This window comes from Pleurodeles waltl, chromosome 10 (genome assembly GCF_031143425.1).
Source record: "Pleurodeles waltl isolate 20211129_DDA chromosome 10, aPleWal1.hap1.20221129, whole genome shotgun sequence".
Classification (NCBI taxonomy): Eukaryota; Metazoa; Chordata; class Amphibia; order Caudata; family Salamandridae; genus Pleurodeles; species Pleurodeles waltl.
This window is the reverse complement of record NC_090449.1, coordinates 622141894-622167613: the sequence shown is the minus strand read 5'-3', so window position 1 is coordinate 622167613 and position 25720 is coordinate 622141894. Positions and strand designations below refer to the sequence as shown.

The 25720-nt window shown below is 48.7% G+C and overlaps 1 protein-coding gene across 4 annotated transcripts in view; it reads left to right on the top strand.

Moving 5' to 3' along the window:
* The window catches only part of XYLB (xylulokinase), an 830291-nt gene extending 828138 nt beyond the window's left edge, over window positions 1-2153 (top strand). For 3 of the 4 annotated variants that reach the window (XR_011199144.1, XM_069211091.1, XM_069211089.1), the window contains one exon: window positions 139-2153. Coding sequence is in view for 3 of the 4 variants with exons in the window: in XM_069211091.1 (XP_069067192.1) it covers window positions 139-213 (75 nt within the window). In the remaining variant the exon portion in view is untranslated. The remainder of the gene's footprint in view (window positions 1-138) is intronic. The other variant, XM_069211090.1, reaches the window with a different exon arrangement.
* The last annotated feature ends 23567 nt before the right edge of the window (window positions 2154-25720 follow it).

Below are 25720 nucleotides of genomic sequence, written 5' to 3'. Positions count from 1 at the left end.
AATAGTGTTTACTCTTTAACATGCACCGCCATGGCTGTTGCGTTAGTAGATTAATTGATACATGCATTATCTGTTCCTGAATGTTTTAAATGTTGAATGATGTATATTTTTACATAATACATTATTTCTGTTTTGCAGCACTACCAGCCACTCTTGAAAAGGTATTCTGAGCTTGAACGGAAGGTGGTTTTGGGTGACTCTGAAGGTCACTGAAGATTTCTTTAATACACACCACTGTGGATTTGTTTCTGAAGCAGCGGTCAAATGACAGGATCCACTTTTTACAAGACATTGAAGACAATCAAAATTGTAGAACTTAATAAATAGAATTACCCTTCTTATGCAAGGTGATAATTCTCAGGCCACTGGTCTAGTAAACTCATCTTTAAGGCTGGCCACTCATATGCTCTGTCTAGTCTTCTGTAATTTGTTGAGCCAGCTGCTGAAGGTGTGGTTTCACATCCACGAATACTTGTAAAAACTACGTTTTGATAAAGAAACCCTACATCTTTACTTTATTTTATTTGTCAGTGCCGATATAAACAACAATGACACACACTAAAATCGCAATTTATACAAAAGTTCCATTAAAATACATACTACAATACAGTAGAAAACATAGGACATCCTCAATAAAGTGCATTTACTGAATTATATAGTTCACAATCCCATGTCAGTGCTCTGGCATGTAGATATCAAGCTGAGGGAAGACATTTTACAATTAAAAGCATAACATGGGTGTTGGTATCAGGATTACATATTTTTAGTGCAAGAAGGCTCTGCCTTATTCCCATTTTTAAACAAAAGGGGCTGATGCACTTGATTCACAGTTTTTGAAAGCAGGACAAGTAAAAAGAACATGTATTTCAGTTTATTCATTTACTCTACCCAGTGGTCATTGCTTATTCTTTAGTTCAGATGTTCGACCATGTGCTCGTGGAGGTAGCTAACAACTCGTGGAGGTCACTAACAACAGTGTCTCCATCCTGGAATTAATCTATAGTCTTCTAGCTAATGAAGGTTGTATGTAATCCATATAGTCCTCAAAGTTAAATTCCAAACTTCATGGTCAAAAACGTATTTGTCACCTAGCCCACCTTGGTTGTTGAAAGACATTTCTCTCTTTCGCTGCATGATAGGTGACTGGAGTGGTAATTGAGGTGTTATGCTACTACTTCAATAAGGGCATCTCTGATTGTGAGGTTGTGTCAAGTACGGTCTCACGGTAAACTCTACTATCAATACATGGTTGTGACTGCTTTGTGTATTGAAATTCAGCTTTTTCTATGTGAGATATAGCATTTAATTATGTACTCCTCCTTTCAGTATGTTTAAACCTACATTACACTTGTGGTTGATTCTGGAGCTTGCACTGTGAGAAGGATGTTGAGAAGTATGGGCTGGGGTTGGGGAGAGAAGCCACATCTCTATGTTGGCACTATGGGAATTGCATGTTTTGGTGCCGATGTTCTAGTCCCCACAGTATAGCACAGGCTTGTCTGTATAATGGGAAATACCAAGGTGGTGGGCATTTGTTCAGTTGCACCATCCGTTGTGCCCAAGCAGCCTACCTCCCCTCTATCCGGAGCACAAAAAGAAAACATAGGGTTGTGGCGAGACTCCTATAATGCGGTGTTGCTTGAAAGGTTTTTTTCAATGGCGAGCTCATGGACAGTACCTGCCAATGCAGTGGTATGCCACGGGCGCAACTGCATGCAAGGGACAATGGTCCCTAATTACTATTTAGGTAGTAAAATAAGACAATAATCAGGGTTTAGTGGACCCAATTGTTGTATCATTATAGCTGCCCCATGGGTAGTGAGCCGATCTATGAAAACAAACTTGTTAAAAGGAGGCAAGAAGTCCATTAAAGCAGCCTTTGCTACTAAATTACACATATCAAATCCAAGAACATCCCATACTTAGGCGGGAGTGTTGCACTCATTTGTTGTTTGCCACCTTTCACAGAGAAAGATACAGGTCATTTGTTTACCTTTTAAGTTTTGCCAGAGGTCCAGATATGATACTTTAAATACAAATTTAAATAAAATTATTTTCATTGTAACATGGCCTTTCTGTCTTTGTTTACTTTATTTATCAATCAGGGGTCATTAAGTCAGTTCTAGAACATTTTTTAAAGTGTTTCCTTTTAAAATTGCTGTTTAAAATATGTATAAATGAAGGGAAATACCGGCTTTAGGTGATTTTCTTGAATTTTCTTATGGCTGAGACATTAAAATACTTGTCATAATGGTAAAAAACTGGCTGGGCAGCAACCCTAATTGTGTGGTCGCAATTTTGGGTACTGCACTATATGTCAAAATCTGTGCAACAGTCCCATTGTGTGTTGAATGACTCACTAGTATTTTTGATGGTTATTATGCACATGCAGGATACAGTCTATGCTGCATTTCCGGTGGTAGTCATGTGCCTCCTTCTGCTGTGGCAGTGATCTTTGATGCCAGTGGGTGGCAGGTCAGCTCTAAATTGATGACTGTTCGTTATTTTAGTACAAGACTATGCCAGGTGATGCTACACTATCCAGGCATATAGGTACAGGACATACACTGGGCTTGTATACAAAGTTCAGGATGCAAAAGCAAAAACAACAAGGTGATGAATGGAATGCTTGAATTAATCTCAGCCACTGGCAGTTATTTGGGCCGTACCATAATCCGTTGTTTTTTAGCCCACAATGCCACCTCAGTTTGGACCTAGCCATATGCAAATCAGTCTTGACCCTGCTCCTCATGGGGAATAGTCCAGCCCAAACTGTCCGCCCGAATTGTCAGGCCAGGTCCTCCCTGAACCAGAACACAAGCAACCTAGGACCGGTTTCAGGGGCGACCTGGCTTGGCAGTTCCAACTGGAATGTTCCCATTGGAGCAGGGACAAGATTGATTTGCACATAGATGAGTCTAAACTGAGATGGCATGGTGTGCAAAATAATGATGGACTAGGATGCGACCCAAGTAATTTCCAGTGGCTGAGATTAACTCAAGCATTCCATCCATCATTTTTTGTATACTTTAGTATGTCACCCTAAGAGGAATGGGTATGCCCAGATGTGGGTACTGTGCAGACTCTGTCACTGGAACCAAGCGAAATGCAGCTGATGAGCCCATAACTAGAGTGAAACCGGTCCTGCGTTGCTTGCATTCTGGTTCAGGTAGGATATGGCTTGGCAGTTGGGGCTGAACTGTTCCGAATTGAGCAGAGGCAATACTGATTTGCATATTGCTGGGTCTAAAACCAAGGTGGCATGGTGTGCAAAATAACAATGGACTTTGATGCAGCACAAGTAATTACTAGTGGCCGAGAGTAATTCAAGCATTTCATCGTTCACTTTTTGAATGCTTTGGTATTTCACCGTAAGTGGGACAGGTAAGCCCAGACATGAGTCCCGTGCACTCTGTGTCACTGGAACCAAGCTGTACTCAGCTGATGAACCCATAACTAGGGTGAAACCAGTCCTTGTTTGCTTGTGCTCTGGTTCAGGGAAGACCTGGCTTAGCAGTTCGGGCTGGACTGATCCATTGGAGCAGGGTCAAGACTGAGGTGGCATGGTGTGCAAAATAATGTTGGACTAGAATGCACCCGAGTAATTACCTGTGGCTGAGATTAATTCAAGTATTCCATCCATCGCTTTTTGTATGCTTTAGTACACAAATTTGAGCAGCAGAAGGTGCTCTAAATACACTGCCATTTGTTTAAAAATGCTTTTTCCATTATGGATACACACACAGGCAGTTCGTGTAAACCCAAGTGCGATAAAAAGCAATTTCAAGCACCATTGCACTGAGGCAGCCGTTGCCAGAACTCCACCCCTCGATTATGCTGTGGGGATGAGGACAGGATACGTGGGCGAACAACAGATGGTGTGCCTTGAAAACAGGTAGATCACTCTTTATTCCACAAACTACTGCTCCTCCTTTGCTGCCCTGTAGAGGCTGGAGCAATGGCACTAAAATATGTGTTCTGTTGCTCCCACTATCCCTTTCTCTTTGCAGCTCAAGCCACAACTGTTAACGGTGGCCTGCGTGGCCAAACTGCCACATTGCATCTGCTCTCTCTGCATGTTTAAATCCTGCGTAAAATACTGTCCGGTTGTTTAACACACGCAGCTAACTGGTGCAGTGCTTTACCTATGCAATGCAGCACATCTTGTCCAAATCTTGGTGTAGCCCTTGGACGTCCATGCACTTAAATGGGCTTAGCTGATTTTAGCATTCATCAGGCCCAACATCCATCCATTTTCACTATCAACATAGAGTAATAAGTAAGAAAACCCAGTTGCCCGACTGTGCCTCACACACCCAAGTTCAATTCTTGTTCAGATGACTCAGCATTTTTTCTTTCTGGCTCCTTCAATGAGTAGCACTGGTCAATGGTATTGCTTATATTTCAGAACCTCAAGAAAATGAGTTTGTGTGCTCAAAAATATTCATTCTGCCCCTGCCTAGAATTACCAAGTAGGGGAAGAGCAGACAAGGTTTTACTGTCCTTATCATCCAAGACACGGGGAACAATATATTGTTCGACCTGCTAAGCAATATATTCTCCTTCCTTCTCCTACCCTCACAACGCACCTCCTGCCACCCCTACCCTTACCAACCCTGCTCACCATTCAATTCCTGTTCAGAGCTGTTCTTGAATGTGTGTCTATCCCTGTGTAAAAGGGATTGCACTATAGGCTTCTGGCCAGTGAAACCGCTTCCACCCAGTTATTCCTCATTCCTTCGGAATTACCCCATAATAGCACGGTACCATGTAGCTAGGTGTTAAGAACTCCCAAATGAACAGTATTCCAGTTGCAGCTACAATTCCACAAGTTTCTAAGTATTTGAATGGTGTCCAATGTGGAGGAGAAACCTTAAAAGTGGACCAGGTGTGAGGACCTGTCAAAATATGGGGAATGGCGTGATAAGTGTGCATGCGTGCCAGCGTTTGTGCGTCCCATTATTTGTGAATATGTCACTTTATGGTGATACATCTGTTGCTTCAAACTTATCTGAAACAATAGTTGTCTGCCACTCTCTTAACCTTTTGACTTCTGTGGACCCCCACTTAATCTTTTCTGGAATCTGGGGACCCCCACTTAATAATTAATGGAATCCGGGCACCCATACTGAGTCATTATTGGAGTGTGACCTAAGCAATTTCGATGATTCCGAATGCAAAATAATACACAAAATTACAGAAACAAGCTTTCGTTAAACAAATACAAAAATGCTGAAATATTTTTTATTTCACAAACAAATTTAAAAAATCAACATTTTACTTTCATTGAGAAGGTTAGAGCTTTTTTTTTTTAATTCAGTTGAGGTCGCCCATCACCCATACTGTATTCTGTTTGGTGTACTTGCAGTGCTCCCACAAATCAATGTGAGGATACCAACTCAATTTTTAGCCTCTAGTTTCAAATTGTTGCACATTTAGAGAATGTTTTTACATTTTCAGTTTTACATTTTGCTTGCATATTGATATACACTTTAATAATCTGTCAATATTATTTAACTTTCTGAGCAGTCGCAGACCCCCTGAGTAGGCATCACAGACCCCTAGGAGTCCTCAGACCACAGGTTAAGAACCACTGCATTAGACAACACAAACATGGTTGCTGATAACTCTTGCCTGTCTTTTTGCTGTGCACTGTGTAATACTGCATTTTTTAAATGTGTCTGTTTGTTGCGTGGATATAACTAATGGTCAGATTTTCCTGTACCTGCAAATTCTGATACAGTCATGATAAGAAATCCTCCGCTGGTCATATGTGTTGTTGACTGAAAGAGTATGAACAGAGCCAGCACTGGCAATACATTTCAATTACAATGAAACCAACCAAGAATAACGACAGAGAAGATACTCTCTCTGCAAGGTTTTTTAAGCAAAATGTAGTGAGTTACAAATAACCATCAATTAATGAAATCAATGTATCCTCAAGCAGTACATATTCATATAATTATGTAGTCTGATTTGTATGTTATACGGAAAAAGATGCAAAATATAACGAGATACAAAGCACAGAATATAAAGTAGATAGGTTCAATTAAGGAATTTCCCTAATCTTAATAAAGTTCAAGAGGAATCCAGAGAGCAAGGTGATAGAGTCAGAGAACCCAAATTAAGGTTCTCATGGGTGAAACAGGAATTCAAGGATGAAGCTCAACATCATAATAAGGGGGATTGGAAGATTTGAGAAAGGTCTTCTCTCAGCAAAGTCAGGACAGGATCTGCTAGCTATTCTAAGAAAAAATATAATTAGTACACAGTCTAGAGTTCTGGAAGCTCTGTCCCACTGACTCCTTCTACCTCCTTCTACCAGTCCAATCGGAAGACAAAGAGCCTGAGTTAGATCTTGGCAGAGAGAAGAATTCTGTCACAAACATGACGGATATCCCATCTGCCATATTATGATCCCTTTACATACTTTGGAAATCTTAATACGGCAGATGGGATATCCGTCATATTTATGATGGAGTATTCTATCCGCTGAGATCTAAATCAGGCCCACAGTTCCTTGGGAGAAGGTGGCTCCCGAGGTTCCCAGCATAAAACAAAGAAGGTGCAGCTGTCCGGCTTTAAAGATGGTAACAGTCAGTCTTGTCTGGTACAAGAGATTCTTTCACCTTCCCATTCTGCCAAAATCTAATTAGACAAGCTAAATCTCACAGCTTTCTAGAATAAGCAATGACTATGAGAGCAAAGATGGTAACCTACAAATACAATTAGCATGATGGAATACAATGATTATAATAAGTTTAAATGTGTGGCTCTTACCATATGTAAATGCAGCCACCTAACATTAATTGATTAATATGATGCACACAGATTAACATTCTTATTGAAAACGTGTAGATGAGATGCACTAGTGCATGAAATATTAAATTGCCGTGCACCATAAGCATCTTGTGTTTTGATGATCCTTCTTTTAAAGGTGTACATAGAATAAATGGTAGTCATATCACAGGATTACGTCATCATAAAATTAATTTGAGACAGCTCCCTAATATGTTTGTTTGTTTTAGCATTTGCTAAGGGTGCATTTTTGGGAAAGAAACCCTCACCAAAACCAATATGAGTTCCTCACAGCATTTGTTTTTACAGAACAATTGTCCTGCATAAACAGTTTTATCAGAAAATTTTATATTATTTTATTTTATGTGGGGCTTTTGTAATATGCTACTGACTATCATCTGAATGCTTCTCAGTGTTTTAGATATGGGTGCATATTAAAATGAGAGGAAAGTGGCATTATTGTACTATTTTCTGGAACTGGTAAGGGAGAACCATTCGATCACCAAGCAACAGTGGCACGAACTGTGAGATAACCTGCCATTGACTATGTCTGCCATTGAATGACAAAGACTTAATGGAGTTACAGTACTGATAGCCTAGGAGGAGAGGCCTAGGCATCTGACTAAACCACAAGTTCACCACAAGTGACGCTTAGTGAAGTACACATGCCTGTGTAATACAAAGTGGTTGTTCACTTATTTCGGTAGGGCATTGCTCCATACCAAAAGACACTATGGCCCTCATTACAACATTGGCGGTAAAAGCCGCTTACCGCCGTGCAGAAGACCGCCAACACACCGCCGCAGCAGCGGAATTCCGCCACGGTCATTATGACCCACAGCTCGGAATCCGCAAAAATTGAGACACCCACACAAGTCCGCCACACCAAAGGTCAGTGATAAACTGGCGATAACAAAACCTCCACCGTCACGCCAACAGAAATACGCCCACACTATCACAACCCACGAATCCACGCGGTGGTCTTTCAACCGTGGTATTCCATTGGCGGTACACACCACCACGCTCAAAATACACACACATTTACAAAACACTACCATATTGGACAATTCAAAATACACACACCTGGTACACATACACACACCACTCCCACACACCCAATACAATATAAAACACACACCCACATCACCCACAAACCCCTACGAACACAAGTGCGACAGAAGGCCAGAGAGAGACACTACAATCTACAACCAAGCATCCACAGGCACACAATACCATCACCCACATAACATCCACGCACCTCACACAACACACCACTAAATATCACCCCACATATCACAACACACATCACCCACACCACCCCATGGCACGGCAAAGACACTCCAGGTTCTCTGAGGAGGAGCTCAGGGTCATGGTGGAGGAAATTATCCGGGTAGAGCCACAGCTATTCAGATCACAGGTGCAGCACACCTCCATAGCTAGGAAGATGGAGCTATGGTGAAGAATAGTGGACAGGGTCAACACAGTGGGACAGCACCCAAGAAATAGGGATGACATCAGGAAGAGGAGGAACGACCTACGGGGGAAGGTGCGTTCCGTGGTCTCAAGACACCACCTTGCAGTTCAGAGGACTGGCGGCGGACCCCCACCTCCTCCCCCACAACTAACAACATGGGAGGAGCAAGTCTTGGCTATTCTGCATCCTGAGGGCCTCGAACGAGTAGCTGGAGGAATGGACAAGGGAGGAGCAAGTCTTGGCTATCCTGCATCCTGAGTGCCTCAAAGGAATAGCTGGAGGAATGGACTCTGGTAAGTCAAACCTTAACTACTATATCCCCCACCCTACCTGCATGCCATCACATACCCCCACCCTCGCCCTCACCCCCATCACTCCTACTCCTCACAAATGTCCCAATATCACAAACCACACATCCCAACACCAAGCCCTGCATGCAACAACAAAGCATGGACACCCATCACCAATGCATGGCCATTGCACATACCCATACACTCCCCTAAACCATCATCACACAAGGTCCCACACAGGAATGCAAGCACTGGGGTACACGGTCACCCACCCATTGCACACCATGGTACACCCAGGTGCAATAATCATGCTTTTACACCCCTTCATGACCCCTACCCAACGTCACCGCATAGGAGGGTCCACACATGTCCACACCACCAACAGAAGAGGCCCAAAGTAATGACAGCAGCTCTGTCCAACTGGATCTAGACGACCAGCCCGGCCCATCTGGGAACTCGGGACAGTCAGTTCCCCTCAGCAATACAAAAAGATGATGGACGGAGTGCTGACAATGCAAACACTCACCCCCAGTCACAGATCTGGGTTTAATCCATCGTTCTTTTGCTCACCATGCCACCCCAGTTTGGACCCAGCCATATGCAAATCAGTCTTGACCCTGATCCTACTGGGAACAGTCCAGCCCGAACTGCCAGGCCAGGTCCTCCCTGGACCGGAAACAAGCATCCTGGGACCGGTTTCAGGGTATCACCCTTCTTCAGCCAGGCTAGCTTGATTCCAGTGGCACAGTGAGCAAGGGACCCACGTCTGGGCATACCCTTCCCACTTAGGGCAACTTTAGCAATACAAAAAGATGATGGACGGAGTGCTGACAATGCAAACACTCACCCCCAGTCACAGATCTGGGTTTAATCCATCGTTCTTTTGCTCACCATGCCACCCCAGTTTGGACCCAGCCGTATGCAAATCAGTCTTGACCCTGTTCCTACTGGGAACAGTCCAGCCCGAACTGCCAGGCCAGGTCCTCCCTGGACCGGAAACAAGCATCCTGGGACCGGTTTCAGGGTATCACCCTTCTTCAGCCAGGCTAGCTTGATTCCAGTGGCACAGTGAGTGGGTTCCCCTCACACTGGCACAGGCCACTGCAGAGCTTGCCCCCTCTGGAAACACCAGCACAGCACCCACCCAGCAGGCCCATACCTCTGTCCCCAGGGCACGTCAGTCAGCAGTGTGTCCACCATTACAGGGAACCCAGGCTAACCCACCACCCCAACAACAACAGGGACCTGGGGGCAGTGGCAGTGGGCACACCGTTCAGGGGACAGAGGCCCAGGGAAACAGGGGAACTGGGAGGGCTGCTGTGCGACAAGGGAAGGACAGGCCCAGGGAACCCACCCTCCTCCACGAGGCCCTCTCCAACATCATGGGAGCGTACCATAATTCCCAGGAGACGATGGCAACGGTACTGATCAAGTTTCAGGAGACCCAGCGGCTGCAGGAAGAACAGTATTTGGGCTTCAGGGAGGAACTCAGATCCATCAGTTCCACTCTGGGCACCATCGTAGGGGTGGTGAAGGAAGTCCTCAACACCAGGAGGGACACTGTGGCACAACAAGGGGCCCCTGACACTAGCCTGGACGATGAACTGCCCACCACCTCCGCCGGCGCTAGTGGACAGGAGGCACCGCCACAGGACCACCACACCAGCACCCCACCCCCTGCAGAGGGAGAACCACCCCGCAAACGGTCCCTGAGATCCAGGACAAAGACAGAGAACGATGCCAAGACCCCCGCCAAGAAATGAGACTGCCCTGAATGTCATCGTTTGTCCCACCTTGTCACCCTGTTCATCCTCAAACTGCCCCAGCTCCACTTCCTCTGCCCCTTTGGACAATGCACCTGTGAGACTAATAGACTGGACTCTGCCATGGACATTCCTCCACCATCACCCCTCACAATTTTACAACCCCCTCCAATATCGAGCACTTAAATAAACACCCTTAAAGCACAAAACAATCTGGAGTCTGTCTGTGATTTCGAAATAGTGTATTAGCAATTACAGTGACAAAATGCTCTTTCAATTGTAATGTCAACGTACCTATGTCACACAGCTCTAGTCCATGAGGAAACAAAGCAGATGTCACACAGTGGGACCCCCATCTGTGAAATCGTAAGGGAAAGTGACAACTCAGTGACCATACACTGGGTGAAAAGGACAGACAGTAGAGAGGTAGTAGTGTTAAAGTACATCTAGTAGGCAGGTTTGTCTTCTTACCTGTGTCTCACTGGAAGTATTGCAGGATCACAGAGTTCCTGTTGTCGATTTCCTCTTCTTCTGCTTCCTCGTCTTCGCTGTCCACAGGCTCCACAGCTGCCACAACACCTGCATCTGGACCATCCTCCTGCAGAAAAGGCACCTGTCATCGCAAAGCTAAGTTGTGAAGCATACAGCAGGCCACAATGGTCTGGCACACCTTCTTTGGTGAGTAGAATAGGGAACCATCTGTCATTTGGAGGCACCGAACCTGGCCTTCAGGAGGCCGAAGGTCCGCTCTATAATCCTCCTAGTTCACCCATGTGCCTCATTGTAGCGTTCCTCTGCCCTTGTCCTGGGATTCCGCACTGGGGTCAGTAGCCATGACAGGTTGGGGTAGCCAGAGTCACCTGCAAATGGCGAGGGACAACTGTTAGACACACACTAACCTGTAGGGATATCCCCAGAACCAGACAACTATTCCCACTGATTTGGTTCCAGGTGCTCACTTAATAGCCACACACGGTGCCTCTGGAGTAGCCACATCACATAAGGGATGCTCCTATTCCACAGGATGTAAGCGTCATGCACTGAGCCAGGGAATTTGGCATTAACATGGGAGATGTACTGGTCTGCCAAACACACTATCTGCACATTCATCGAATGGTAACTCTTCCGGTTTCTGTACACCTGTTCACTCCTGCGGGGGGGGACCAAGGCCACATGTGTCCCATCAATGGCACCTATGATGTTGGGGATATGTCCCAGGGCATAGAAGTCACCTTTCACTGTAGGCAAATCCTCCACCTGAGGGAACACGATGTAGCTCCGCATGTGTTTCAGCAGGGCAGACAACACTGTGGACAACACGTTGGAAAACATAGGCTGGGACATCCCTGATGCTATGGCCACTGTTGTTTGAAGAGACCCACTTGCAAGGAAATGGAGTACTGACAGCACCTGCACTTGAGGGGGGATTCCTGTGGGATGGCGGATAGCTGACATCAGGTCTGGCTCCAACTCGGCACACAGTTCCAGGATTGTGGCACCATCAAGCCTGTAGGTGATGATTACATGTCTTTCCTCCATTGTCGACAGGTCCACCAGCGGTCTGTACACCGGAGGATGCTGCCATCTCCTCACATGTCCGAGCGGACGGTGCCTATGAAGGACAACAGCGAGCACAGAGTCAACCAACTCAGAGGCTTCGTAAACACAGCTTACTCAGAAAACCATTCATAACCCGAATTTTGCCTGTATGAGTGTTGAGGCAAGGCCTAGGTATGTGTGACGCAGTTAAAAATAAAGCCATGTGGGCCCCTGAAATGGCGGCTGCCTGACCTGTATAGTGGGACAATGGGATGTGAGGTAACTGCGCTGGCGTTGTACACCGTCGCGGTAGATGGTCGAAGACCGCCGCGCAATTCTGCATTGGTTAACATTGGACCCTATGGGTCCCAGGAGCCAATGACGATGTACGCCGGCGGTGACGGTATGCACCGCCGCGGACGTGACCGCCATTTTCTATCTGTTCAATCACTCGATACCTGATCTTCGACAGGAGAGGACCTACACTGCAAGTGCTGCTGGGACCTCAGTCTGGAAGAGACAATGGCTCGTGCGTCTGGGGAAAGGGCCCCTGCCTTCAGCCCGGAGGAGTTGGAGAAACTCGTGGATGGGGTCCTCCCCCAGTACACGCACCTCTACGGTCCTCCAGACAAACAGGTAAGTACACTGTGAGCATGCTGTATGGGCAATGCCTGTGTGGAGTGGTGTGGATGAAAGATAGGGGGGGAGAATGATGCGTGCATGAAACGACAGTGAGTGCATGTGCCACATGGCAAGGATAGGGATGCGGGCCAATGACTGTGACGGTGCAGTTGGTAATAACTTCTCTTTTTCCCCTGTACAATTCATGTAGGTCAGCGCCCACCAGAAGAAGGATATTTGGCGTGCCATCGCCAAGGACGTCCGGACCCTTGGGGTCTATCACAGACGGAGCACCCACTGCCAGAAAAGATGGGAGGATATTCGCCGCTGGAGCAAGAAGACGGCGGAGGTCCAGCTGGGGATGGCCTCCTAACTTGGGAGGGGTGTCCGTCGCACCATGACCCCCCTGATGTTCAGGATCCTGGCGGTGGCGTACCCGGAGTTGGATGGGCGCTTGAGGGCATCACAGCAGCAACAAGGGGGTGACTACACTCTCATTCTGCTGATTCAGCACGCAGTGGAGGTGTCTGGGTGTGGGAGGTGGGCTGTGGGTTTCCCTAGGCCAGGGCGAGTGTGCTAGTTAAGTCCCCTTTTTCAGGCAGACCCTGTGGCACCCCACCCCACCTGGGTGCAGTGCCAACTACACCTAGTCAGGCTCCTGTGACATCCATGTGTGCAGATATCGGCCATAGCCTTGTAGGCCATGTCCCAGGGATCGAATAGTGGACCCCAAGTGCGCGGCGTAGTGCAGGGGGCTTCTGTGTCTGTCGTGTCCACCAACGGTAGCGGTAATGCATGCACTCAACATGTCTTTCTTCTGTCTCCCCCCCCCTTTTTGTGGTCTCCCTGTACATGTGTACATTAGCATCATCAGGCGGAGGAGCAGTGGCACCGGAGCAGGAGGGAGCTGCATCCCATATGGCCCTGGAAGGCGATACTACGGAGTCTGATTTCACCAGTGGGACGGAGGGCGAGGGGAGCTCCATGACGGGGACAGGAGCTGACACCAGTGATACAGACTCGTCCTCTGATTGGATCTCCCTTGTGGTGGCGGCCCCATCTGTGCCCCTTGCATCTACAGGCACAGCCGCCACCCACCCCTCCAGCATCGCCCTCCCAGCAGCCCCTCAGCCTTTGCCCCGTGCCCGCTCACCCAGGAGCGTGGGCATCTCCTTCGCCCCAGGCACCTCAGCCCCTGCCCCAGTCACCCCTGCTGCCCTCAGTGAGGAGGCCATTGATCTCCTCTGGTCCCTCACTGTTGGGCAGTCTACCATTTTGAATGCCATCCAGGGTGTAGAGAGGCAGTTGCAACAAACCAATGCATTCCTGGAGGGCATTCATTCTGGTCAGGCAGCCCTTCAGCAAGCTTTTCAGACTCTGGCCTCAGCACTGATGGCAGCTATTGTCCCTGTCTCTAGCCTCCCCCCCTCCAACTTCCTCCACCCAGACCCAATTCCCTGTACCTCAGCCTCCCCCAAGCACACCATCAGACCAGCATGCACACACCTCAACACACAAAGGAAGCTCAGGCAAACATAAGCAGCACACATCCCACAGGCACTCACGCAAGCATCACACACATGCAGACATAGCAACATCCACTGCCTCCACTGTGTCCAACTCCTCGTCTCCCTCCTCCCTCCCAGTCTCGTCTCCACTCACACCTGCATGCACTACATCTACAGCCTCTACTTCCACCACCAGCACACCCACCACCACACCCCGCTCATGTGCAGTCACCACCCCCACTACCATTCACCTATCCCCTGTGTCCTCTCCCAGTGTGTCTGTGACGCCACCTCCCAAGGTACACAAACGCAGGCACACACCGACCCAACAGCCATCCACCTCACGACAGCCTCCAGCGCATGCACCTTCACCCAAAGTCACCAAACATACACCTCCTCCAACCACAACCTCTTCCTCCACTCCCAAACCCCCTCCACCTACCCGTCCCAGTGTTCCTAAGAAACTTTTCCTGTCCACCCTTGACCTCTTTCCTCACCTCCCCCAACCCGTCAGTCTCCTTGGGCCCGACTCTCCAGGTCCCAACCTAGCACCTCAGCCACAACATCGGCGGGACCAGTGGTGCCAGTAGTCACCGGATTCGGGAGTGCACCAGGCAGCAGGGCAGCCAGTGTGGCAAGGAGCCAGAGCACGGACCGTTCCCCACCTGTCAAGCATCAAAAGTTGGCTAGTGCCCGGCGGGAGAGGAGGAAGACAACAGCTACCAAAGCCGCTCCCAGGGGCACAGGTGGGAGTGTGGAGTCAGCTGCGACACCTTCCAAGGTGGAGAAGAGGCACAAGAAACCCGGCAAGTCTGGGAAGATCAGCATGGCGGAGAAGACCGCCATCATCCCCGCTGTTCAGGAGCCGGCCAGCAGCAGCCCAGCTGCCCCAGACTGGACCGCCAGCAGCAGCCCCGCTGGCCCAGACAGGACCACCAGCATCAGCCCCACTGCCCCAGACAGGACCGCCAGCAGCAGCCCCGCTGGCCCAGACAGGACCGCCAGCAGCAGCCCCGCTGCCCAGGAGGGGACCGCAAGCAGCAGCTCCGCTGGCCCAGACAGGACCGCCAGCAGCAGCCCTGCTGCCCAGGAGGCGACCGCCAGCAGCAGCCCCGCTGCCCCAGACAGGACTGCCAGCAGCAGCCCCGCTGCCCAGGAGGCAACCGCCAGCAGCCCCGCTGCCCAAGACAGGACCACCAGCAGCTGAAGCGCTGCCCAGGAGGCGACCGCCAGCAGCAGCCCCGCTGGCCCAGACAGGACCACCAGCATCAGCCACGCAGCCCAGGAGGAAACCGCCAGCAGCAGCCCCGCTGCCCCAGACAGGACCGCCAGCAGCAGCCCCTCTGCCCAGGAGGCGACCACCAGCAGCAGCCCCGCTGGCCCAGACAGGACCGCCAGCATCAGCCCCGCTGCCCCAGACAGGACCACCAGCAGCAACCCCGCTGCCCCAGACAGGACCACCAGCAGCAGCCCGCTGCCCCAGACAGGGAATGAAAAGAGGAGTCCAGCCAGTTGACTTCCTTAGAATGCCGAATTAATGAGATGGCTGTGAGAACTCCAAACCGGAAGGCCTGGACCCTAAGCCTCCCAATAATTATAATCCTAGATTAATTAAAGGTGAGTTCCCACTTCAAAAATTAATAGTGATAAGCACAATGCTTCTGTAGTTGTTAATTGCATCAAGGAAAATAAATCAGTTCCATAAGTTTGTAGTCCTGTTAATTTATGACAGTCTTGAGGCTGAAATTAAGTTCCAAAGATCAGCAACATAATAGTCCAATCAACTAATACCAAGGTTGGAAAGAAATCAAGTAGCAATATTCAATGGAGGAACAGCCAACACGTGTTTCGCCCCTTTAGCGGGTAGGCGGAGGCTTTTTCAAGGCCAGTTCAGAGCATAATGAGAAAACTTCTGGCATCAATTGTCACAATTGTGAATAGAAATCTGAAGTTGCGGTAAGCAAAGGAAAAAACTGCAGAGAAATCACCGGCGCGTCCTGCGTTAAATCGCTGCCCCAGACAGGACCGTCAGCAGCCTCGCTGCCCCAGACAGGACCTCCAGCAGCAGCCCCGCTGCCCAGGAGGCGAACGCCAGCAGCCCCGCTGCCCAAGACAGGACCGCCAGCAGCGGAAGCGCTGCCCAGGAGGCGACTGCCAGCAGCCCCGCTGCCCAAGACAGGACCGCCAGCAGCTGAAGCGCTGCCAAGGACACCGCCGCCACAATCACCACTGCCAAGGACACCGCCGCCACAAGCACCGCTGCCAAGGACACTGCCGCCACAAGCACCGCTGCCAAAGACACAAGCACCGCTGCCAAAGACACCGCCGCCACAAGCACCGCTGCCAAGGACACCGCCGGCACAAGCACCGCTGCCAAGGACACCGCCGGCACAAGCACCGCTGCCAAAGACACCGCCGCCACAAGCACCGCTGCCAAAGACACCGCCGCCACAAGCACCGCTGCCAAGGACACCGCCGCCACAAGCACCGCTGCCAAGGACACCGCCGCCACAGGCACCGCTGCCAATGACACCGCCGCCACAAGCACCGCAGGCCCATGAGCGCCAAAAGCACTGACGCTACTGAGGCCGCCACGAGCAGGATGAAGCACTCTGGGCACCAAGCCCCCCCCCAGAACCAGTGGAGATTTACATCCACTACCTCTGTCCTTGGCAGGATGAAGCAATCTGGGCACCTAGCCCCCTCCAGAACCAGTGGGGATTTACATCCATTACCTCTGTCCTTGGCAGGATGAAGCACTCTGGGCACCAAGCCCCCTCCAGAACCAGTGGAGATTTACATCCACTACCTCTGTCCTTGGCAGGATGAAGCACTCTGGGCACCAAGCCCCCTCCAGAACCAGTGGAGACTGTTATCCACTTGAGAGACTGTGGCTTTGCACTCCCCAGGATATAGCGGTGGGCAACCCACCCACTGTAGAGACTTGTGAGACTGTGGCTTTGCACTCCCCAGGATTGAACAGAGGGCAAACCACCCACTGTAGATACTTGTGAGACTGTGGCTTTGCACTCCCCAGGATTGAACAGTGGGCAAACCACCCGCTGTAGAGACTTGAGAGACTGTGGCTTTGCACTCCCCAGGATTGAACAATGGGCAAACCATCCACTGTAGAGACTTGTGAGACTGCGGCTTTGCACTCCCCAGGATTGAACAGTGGGCAAACCACCCACTGTAGAGACTTGAGAGACTGTGGCTTTGCACATCCTAGGATATAGCAGTGGGCAACCCACCCACTGTAGAGACTTGTGAGACTGCGGCTTTGCAGTCCCCAGGATTGAACAGTGGGCATGGGGCCCCCTCGTGGATTTGGTGTTGTGCACTCAACTGGCTGAGGTGCCCACCCTTTCCCTTCCCCCTGAGGTGCCTGTTTTATTTATATCTGATGCCCCTGCATTGTTCTCTCCATCATGTTCGGGTAGCTTGTGTGGGCCTCACCCATGCAGAGTGGGCCCAGTGGTCCACGAACTTTAAGGGTGGAATACCTTGGACTAATATTCTTGGTGTATATATTTGTAAATGGCATATGTATATTATTTGACTACTGAATTTTAATATATTACAACCGTTCACCTCATTTCCTTTTGTCTTTGCATTCTTCCGGGGGGTTGGAGGGTGTAACTGTAATGTATCATGTTGTATTAGTGTGTGTGTTGTCGTGGGTGAGGGCGGGGGTGGGGGTGTTGCGTGTTGCGTGTATGTGTCACTGTTTTTTCCCTCCCCCTCCTCTGTGTCATAGGTGCAGTACTCACCGTGGTCTTCGCCGCCGGCGTTTGTGGTCCTGGTAGAGGAGCAAGAAGATAAAGACTGGTAAATGTGGAGCTCTGGTTCCATGGCGTCCTGGTTCCTCGTGGGGTGTGCAGAGGTGAGCGTTTTCCCTTCGGAGTCCTGTTCCCACCGTGTTTTTTTTGCGGTGAATCCACCCCGGAAAAGGTGGCAGATTGGTAGGTTGTGATACTGTGGGCGGTACATTGTCTCCTGCCTGTCTGTTGGCGGTGACCGCCGCTCTGTTTGTTTGTACCGCTGTGGCGGTTGGAGTGTTAAAGTGGCTGTCTTTGTTGGCGGTATCTGCCACGGTCGTAATTCCATTTTTTTCCGCCGGCCTGTTGGCGGTCTTACCGCCGCTTTAACACCGACCGCCAGGGTTGTAATGACCACCTATGACTTTTTGACTCTGACACTTTTTCATATTAACCGATGCAGGTGCTCTGTTAACAAGCAACTACAGACCAATAGGTCTAACTTCAGTAGTTTTGTGCAGTGGTCATTTATTTATTAAGAAAAACACAAATATGTTGCAAAATAAAAAGAAGAGATACCTGTCATAGCCATTTGCTTGCCATACAAATTTGGAACTTTAAAAAATATCAGCATCACTTATAATTTTAATAAAATAATATAGTGGCTTCCTAGCCAAAGTGTACGTAGGACAATTATACTAACTTTTTTGTTTTAATGCACAACACAGATGATTCTTATTGATGCAAAGAAAAGATAATGTTGGCGTTAAATTAATTACTGCAACTAAAAGACATAGAGGCATATTTAAGAAAATAGGCGCTGCACACAGTGCAGCGCCACTTTTCTTGCATCCTTTAGCGCCACCCTACCACCATTGTGTGTGCGCTGTATTTAAACATGGTGCAGAGTATATGGCAATAGAGTCATTTGTTTACACTATTAATGTACTCTGCAGGAGTAGCTCCAAAATTTTGGTACCACTCCTGCAGAGTATATAGGGGCCCATTGTATTCAATGGCATGTCCACTGCTAAACAGTGCTAAAGTGTTTGTTCTCTCTCCCTAAAACCTGGCTTGTTTGGCAGATACCCAATTGCCATGTTCAATATACTCATAAGTCCCTAGTAAAGTGCACTACATGCGCCCAGGGCCTGTAAATTAAATGCTTCCAATAGGCCTGCAGCACTGATTGTGCCACAGACTTAAGTAGCCCTTAAAACATGTCTCAGGCCGACCATTGCAAAGGTGTGTGTGTGCAGTTTAAACTGCCATGTTGACTTGGCATTTAAAACCCCTTACCAAGCCTTAACCTCCCATTTTATAACATATAGTGAGGCCCAAAGGGAGCCCTGAGTAGCCCACAGCGTAGGGTGCAGTGTAATTAAAAGATAGGACATATACATTTAAAGTTTTTATGTCCTAGTAGTGAAAACCCCTCAAATTCATTTTTCATTACTGTGCGGCCTACCCCTTCCATAGGATAACATTAGGAGTTCCTTATTACATTTAATCAGCTGTAATTCCTGATTGGAAAGGGGTAGACCCATCATGTTTAGAACCATTGGAATTATAATGATAAATCCTCTTTAATGGCAAAGTCAGATTTACTGCTGCAATTTTGAAAAACCACTATTAGAAAGCTGCCATTTTCTTGCTCTTAGCATTGTGTACCAACAGCCTGGCTCCAATATACATCTTTAATGGGGTGGCATCTGGGATTGTGCATTGAATATATGCAGCTGTTAGAAATTGGGTCTCTAGTTGGCAGAAGTATACACCATTGTCCAAGTAGGGACCACAGTCCTAGTCAGGATAAGCCACTACACAACCTAAATTATTCTGTGTTCACCCTCTTGTAGCTCGACACAGAGAAGGCATGCTTAACTTAGAAGGCAACATGTAAAGTATTTGTGCAATAAATCATACAGTAAAACAGTGAAAACATCACAAAAAGTACTCCACACCAGTTTAGGAAAAATAGATAAAAATTATCTGAATGAAATAAAGACAAAATGACAAAAATCCAATATGCACAAGTCAAGCTATCACTTTTTAAAGGTTTAAATGAGTCTCAATCCTTAAGAATCAGTGGTTGTATCCTCGTAACACACAGTACCTGTGATGGGTCAAAAATAACTACGCAAGGAGTGGCAGAGGAGGAGATGCATCAACGATAAGGTGTGGGTCAGATTTTCACATGCGGCACAGACAATGCGACATTGCTTTCCATGCTACAAGGGGATGCGTTGATTTACAGGAGAGCAGCCCTGATTCTGATGAGATGCATTGAAAAATAAGGTGCTGCGTTGGATTTTCCAGCACGGCACAGGCGAAGGGATGCGTAGATTTCCAGGAGCACAGCCTTGGTTCCACACTGTGATGCAGGAATATTTTGTCACCCTGGGATGATGCATTGAAAATCCTTTTAAGCGCTGGTAAGAAAGAGCAGGAGCTGCATCGATCCGGTAGGTAATTCAGTGGTTTTTCAGCTGCGAGGCAGGGGTGCATTGATTTTTGCAGGAGTTACGTCGATTTGCCGATGCACGGGGATTTTCTTCTCGTTGGTCAAGTCTTTGTGGCCCTGAGACTCTAGAAAAGGAAGCAAGCCTCAATCCAAGCCCTTGGGGAGCACTTGTGGGGAAGGCAGAGTTCTTCCAGCAGTCAGGTATCAGCAGGCAGCAGGACAACAAGCATGACAGCAGTCCTTCTCAGCAAAACAGTCCAGGTGACCTCCTTGGGCAGCCAGGCAGGTCCTCTGACTGAGTCCAGGTGTAGGTCCAGAAGTGTTTGATTTGGTGGATTCAGAGAGCCAGTATATATAGCCCAAAATGCCTTTGAAGTGGGGGAAACTTCAAAGAGTGGTTTTGAAATGCAAAAGTTCCTCTTTCAGCCCAGTCTTGTCTGCCAGGATTCGTGTGGGGGAGTTATCATTACTTTTTGTGAGGGCAGGTCACTGGCCTTTGAAGTGCCAGTGACCTCCCCAGGGAGTCCCATTAAATATGCAGATGAATGCAGATGTGCCCTGTGTTTATGGCTGCCTCAGTGAAATGCACAAGGGAAGTCACCCACCAGCACAGCCCAGATGTGAATTGGAGGCAGCCTGTATGGTACCGTTGGCAGTAAGTGCAGAGAAGTGCCCACTTTCTAAAAGTGGCTTTTCTAAAATAGTAATATTAAATCCAACTTCACCAGTAAGCAGGATTTTCTATTGCCATTCTGGTCATACTAAACATGACACAACTACTCCTTTCACATCAGAATCTACCACTTAAAAGCATAACAGGGCAGTTCTAATGCTGGCCTATGAGAAGAGCAGGCCTCGTAGTAGTAGAAAACAAATTTGTGAGTTTTCCACTACCAGCACATATAAAACACATAAGTACATGTCCCGCCTTTTACTTACGTAGGACCCTGCCCTATGGGTTACCTAGGGCCTACCTTAGGGGTGACTTATATGTAGAAAAAGGGAAGTTTAGGGCTTGGCAATTAGTTGTAAGTACCAAGTAGAATGGCAGTGAAACTGCACACACAGGCCTTGCAGTGGCAGGCCTGAGACATGGCTATGGGGCTCCTTATGTTGGTGGCACAATCAGTGCTGCAGACCCACTAGTAGCATTTAATTTACAGGCCTTGGGCCTCTCTATTGCACTTTACTAGGGATTTACAGGTAAATTAAATATGCCAATTGGGTAGGAGCCAATGTTACCATGTTTAGAGGAGAGAGAGCACAACCACATTAGCACTAGTAAATTATGGTAAAGTGAGACAGGCAAAAAGTTGGGGAAGGACCACCCTAAGGCTGTGAGGTCACCCCCCCCCAGCTGAAAGTGGGGAGAGCTATCCAACCCCTTGGGTGTTCTCATCCCTAAGGCGGAAGAATCTGGATAGACCATCAGCATTGGCATTGTCATCTCCAGGGCAATGCTCCACTGTAAATTCCATTCCTTGTAAGGAGATGGACCACCTCATGAGTTTAGGATTTTCACCCCTCATCTGCATGAGCCTTCTGAGGGACCTGTTTTCTGTCTGAACCCGGAAGTGAGCCCCAAACAGGTATGGTCTCAGCTTCATCAGTGCCAATAGCAAATGCTACTCTTTCAATGGCACTCTACCTCAGTTACCATGGAAGTAACCTCCTGCTAATGAAGGATACAGGTTGGTCTAGGCCCTCCTCATTCAGTTGTGTTAAGACTGCCCCTATGAAATGCTCTGAAGCATCCGTCTGCACTATGAGTTCCTTGGAGTAATCAGGAGCCCTGAGCACAGGTGCTGTGCACATTGCTTCCTTGAGGGAATCAAAGACTTTCAGGCAAGCCTTTGTCCAGTGCACCAATCTGAGGCTGCGTCTTAGAAGTCAGCTCAGTTAAGGGTGCTACAATGGTGCCATATCCTAACAAATGTTGTGTAGTAGTCAGTGAGGCCTACGAAGGCTCTCACTTCATTTTGGGTTTTAGGTGGTTGCCAAGCCATGATTGTTTCAATCTTGGGCTGGAGGGGCTGCACCTTGCTACCACCTAACAGGTGCCTCAAATGCACCACGGAACTCTACCCAATATGGCACTACTGGCCTTGATTGTCATTCCTGCCTGTGGCAGGGCCTGAAGCACCTTTTGGAGGTGAAGCAGGTGCCCCTCCCAGCTGGTACTGCAGAAGGCAATGTCATCTAAGTAGGCAGCACAGAACGCCTCTTTATCAGCCAAGACTCAGTTAACCAACCGTTGAAAGGCAGAAGGGGCAATCCTCAAGCCAATGAGCATCACCCAGAATTGTAATATCCCTCAGGGGTTGATAACGCTGACCTCTCTTTTGCCCACTCAGTCAAGGCGATCTGCCAGTACCCTGATGTCAAATCAAAGGTTCTGAGGAATTTGGCAGCACCTAGTCTGTCAATGAGCTCATCCGCTCTGGGGATGTGGTGTGCATTAGTCTTGGTGACATAATTGGGGCCTCTGTAGTCACACAGAACAAAAGTTCTGGTTTGGTGCCTGGTGGAGGAGCCTTTGGTAGCAAATATTACTGGGCTGGACCAGGGACAGTTAGAGATGTCATTCACTCCTAAAGCTAGCATCTTGGCAACTTCCTCCTTGATACTTGCTCTAACCCTGTTTGACAACCTGAAAATGTGTTCTTTATGGGAAGACTGTCTCCTGTGTCCATGTCATGGAGACACAGATGTGTGAGTCCAGGAGTGAGGGAGAACAGTGAGGCAAACTGTCCCAGCAACTGGTAGCAGTCACCCCTCTGCTCTGGGGTCAGGGAGTCAGAGAGGGTGACACCCTTCACTGACTCATCACTTTCCTGTGCAGAGAGGAGGTCAGGAAGAGGTTCACTCTCCTTCTCCACACCGTCATCTGTCACAAGCAGCATGCTCACTTCGGACCTCTCAAAGTGAGGCTTGACTCTGTTTACATGGAGCACCCTGAGGGGGTTTATAGGGGTCTGGGTGTTCACTAAGTAAGTTGCCTCCCCCTTGCGCTCCTTTATTTCATATGGGCCAGTCCGGCAGTCCTGAGAGCTCTGAGCTCCACTGGCTCCATGACCCATGCTTTGTCTCCAGGTTGAAACTCCACCAGAGTGGCACACTGTTCATACCACTGTTTGAGTACCTCTTGACTGGCCTCAAGGTTGCTTTTGGCCTTTTTCCAGAAGTGGTGCATCTGGTTGCAGGGAGCCAACAGGTAGCTGACCACATTCATGGGGGGTTTCGTGGGAGCTTTCTCCCACCCCTCCTTGGCAATGCTTAGAGGTCCCCTAACAAGGTGGTCTTGGAGGAGTTCGAAGGGGCTGATCCCTACTCCTTTCTGGGGCACCTCCCTGTAGGCAAAGAGAAGGCATGGCAAGAGGAGGTCCCACTCATGCCTCTTGTCCTCAGATTGGCCTGCAGTCATGCCGTTCAAGGTCTTTTTGAATCTCTCAAAAAGACCATTGGATTGAGGGTGATATGTTGTGGTGATCTTGTAAGTTACACCACACACATCCCACATGGACTTCATGTATGTAGACATGAAGTTAGTGCCTCTGTTACATATTATGTTTTTGGGGAACCCACACGGGTAAAGATCCCCATCAAAGGTCTGGTCAACACAGGTGCAGTCACCATCCTCAGAGGGATTGGCTTTGGGCAGTGTGTGGCATGGTCCACAAAGAGTAGGATGAACCTGTTGCCTAGGGCTGTCTTGGGGTACAATGGACCAATGATGTTGATGCCCACCCTTTCAAAGGGTGCCAACAATGGAAAGTGGGATCAGTGCAGCCTTCAGCTTTATCCCTGACTTTCCACTGGCCTAGAAACTGGGACAGGACCTGGAGAATGTATCTGAGGCTGTCTTCATTCGGGCCAATAGAAGCAGACGACAAGCTTGGCAAAGGTCTTGTCTTGCCCTAAATATCTTGCCAGGGGTATGTCATGAGCCAAACCCAGTAGGTAGGCCCAGTAACACTGGGGGACCACAAGCACATGGGTGGTCTCTATACCCAGAATCTCAGGCTCACTATATAGGAGATCTCCCAGTAAATCAGGTGATCCCCAAAGGCTTCACTGGCTGCATGGGCTAAGACCTGTCGCCTCATGCCCTCAAGAGAGGGACACTCTTTCTGCGCTTTGCAGAATTCCTAGCTGGTGGGCCCACCCTCATCTTCACAGTTAGCAAGCTCAGGTAGGTCACCCAGGGCAGCCATGTCCTCCCCGGTTGGCTCAGGGGCCTCCTTCTAGGGAATCTGTCAACCTCCACCGCAGGAACTTCTGACACTAGGCTGCAGTCTGGGCCATTCTTATAGACTCCAGACGCCCTTCACTCCCCTTTCCATCAGCCATTGACCGTGTGGTCATACAGACCCACTCAGGCAATCCCATCATCTCCAAGTGAGACCTGAGCTCTACCTCCCTCTAGGTAGTGTGCTCTAGGTCATTGTGCAACAGATGCTCTATAGGCATAGCAGGACTCACAACTACTGTCAAAGTACCAGAGACTCCCCCCCACTCAAAGGGAACCAGAGCCACCGGTAGATGGCTCTCGCAAATGTCAGTGACTATGACTTGGTGGAATATGTTCAGTAGGACCTGCTGTGCTGACACCACCTGACACTTGAGAGTTGTCATGCTGGCTCCTGTGTCACACAAAGCCTCCACCTATAGTCTATTAAAGGTGACCCACTGCCTATACTTAGAAATATTGGCAGGCATGTGGGCTTTTGGCACCATATCTGCATCCCCCAGAAACACTAGAGTTATCTCTATCTTTTCTCCAAAACTATCTGGGACTACCTCCTCCCAGAGCCCTGAACTAGCCAACCCAGGTGTCTGCCCACCACTGGGGGGTTGTCCCTCTTTGGACATTTGGAGTCACCCTTAGAGTGACCATACTTGGAACACTCTGTGCATTTGAGTACAAACTTCCCTGTGCTGTGATCATAGAACCCTTTCTTCGTAAGATCAGATTGGGACTGGTTACCACTATTCCCTTGGGAATTATTTTGGAGGCCTTTAGAGGACTCCTTATTTTTACGTTTTTCTCCCCTCTCTTTCTTCTTTTGGGAACCCTGACCACCTTTGTGGGTCACCCCCCCACCCAGATACCCTTTTGGTCACTCTGGTGCTAGCCCAGAGGTCCGCCTCCTCAGCAAGCTTCCTGGGATCAGTCAGCTTACTGTCAACTAGGTGCTGGCGCAACTCTGTAAAGCAAATACTGAGCATATGCTCTCTCAGGATTAAATTGTACAACCCAACATAATCACTGACTTTGCTACCCCACACCTAGCCAATTCAGTGCCTTACTGGATAAATCAATTAAATCTACCCAGGATTGGTTGGGGAGCTTGTTACTGTCCCTGAATCTTTGGCAATACTTCTCAGGGGTCAGTCCAAATTTGGCACTCAAAATGGCTTTCATTGGAGTGCACTTGTTGTGGTCCCCAACCTCTAATGTCAGAAGTGTGTCCCTCCCAAGTGTTGGCTTGTGTTTCCACAGAC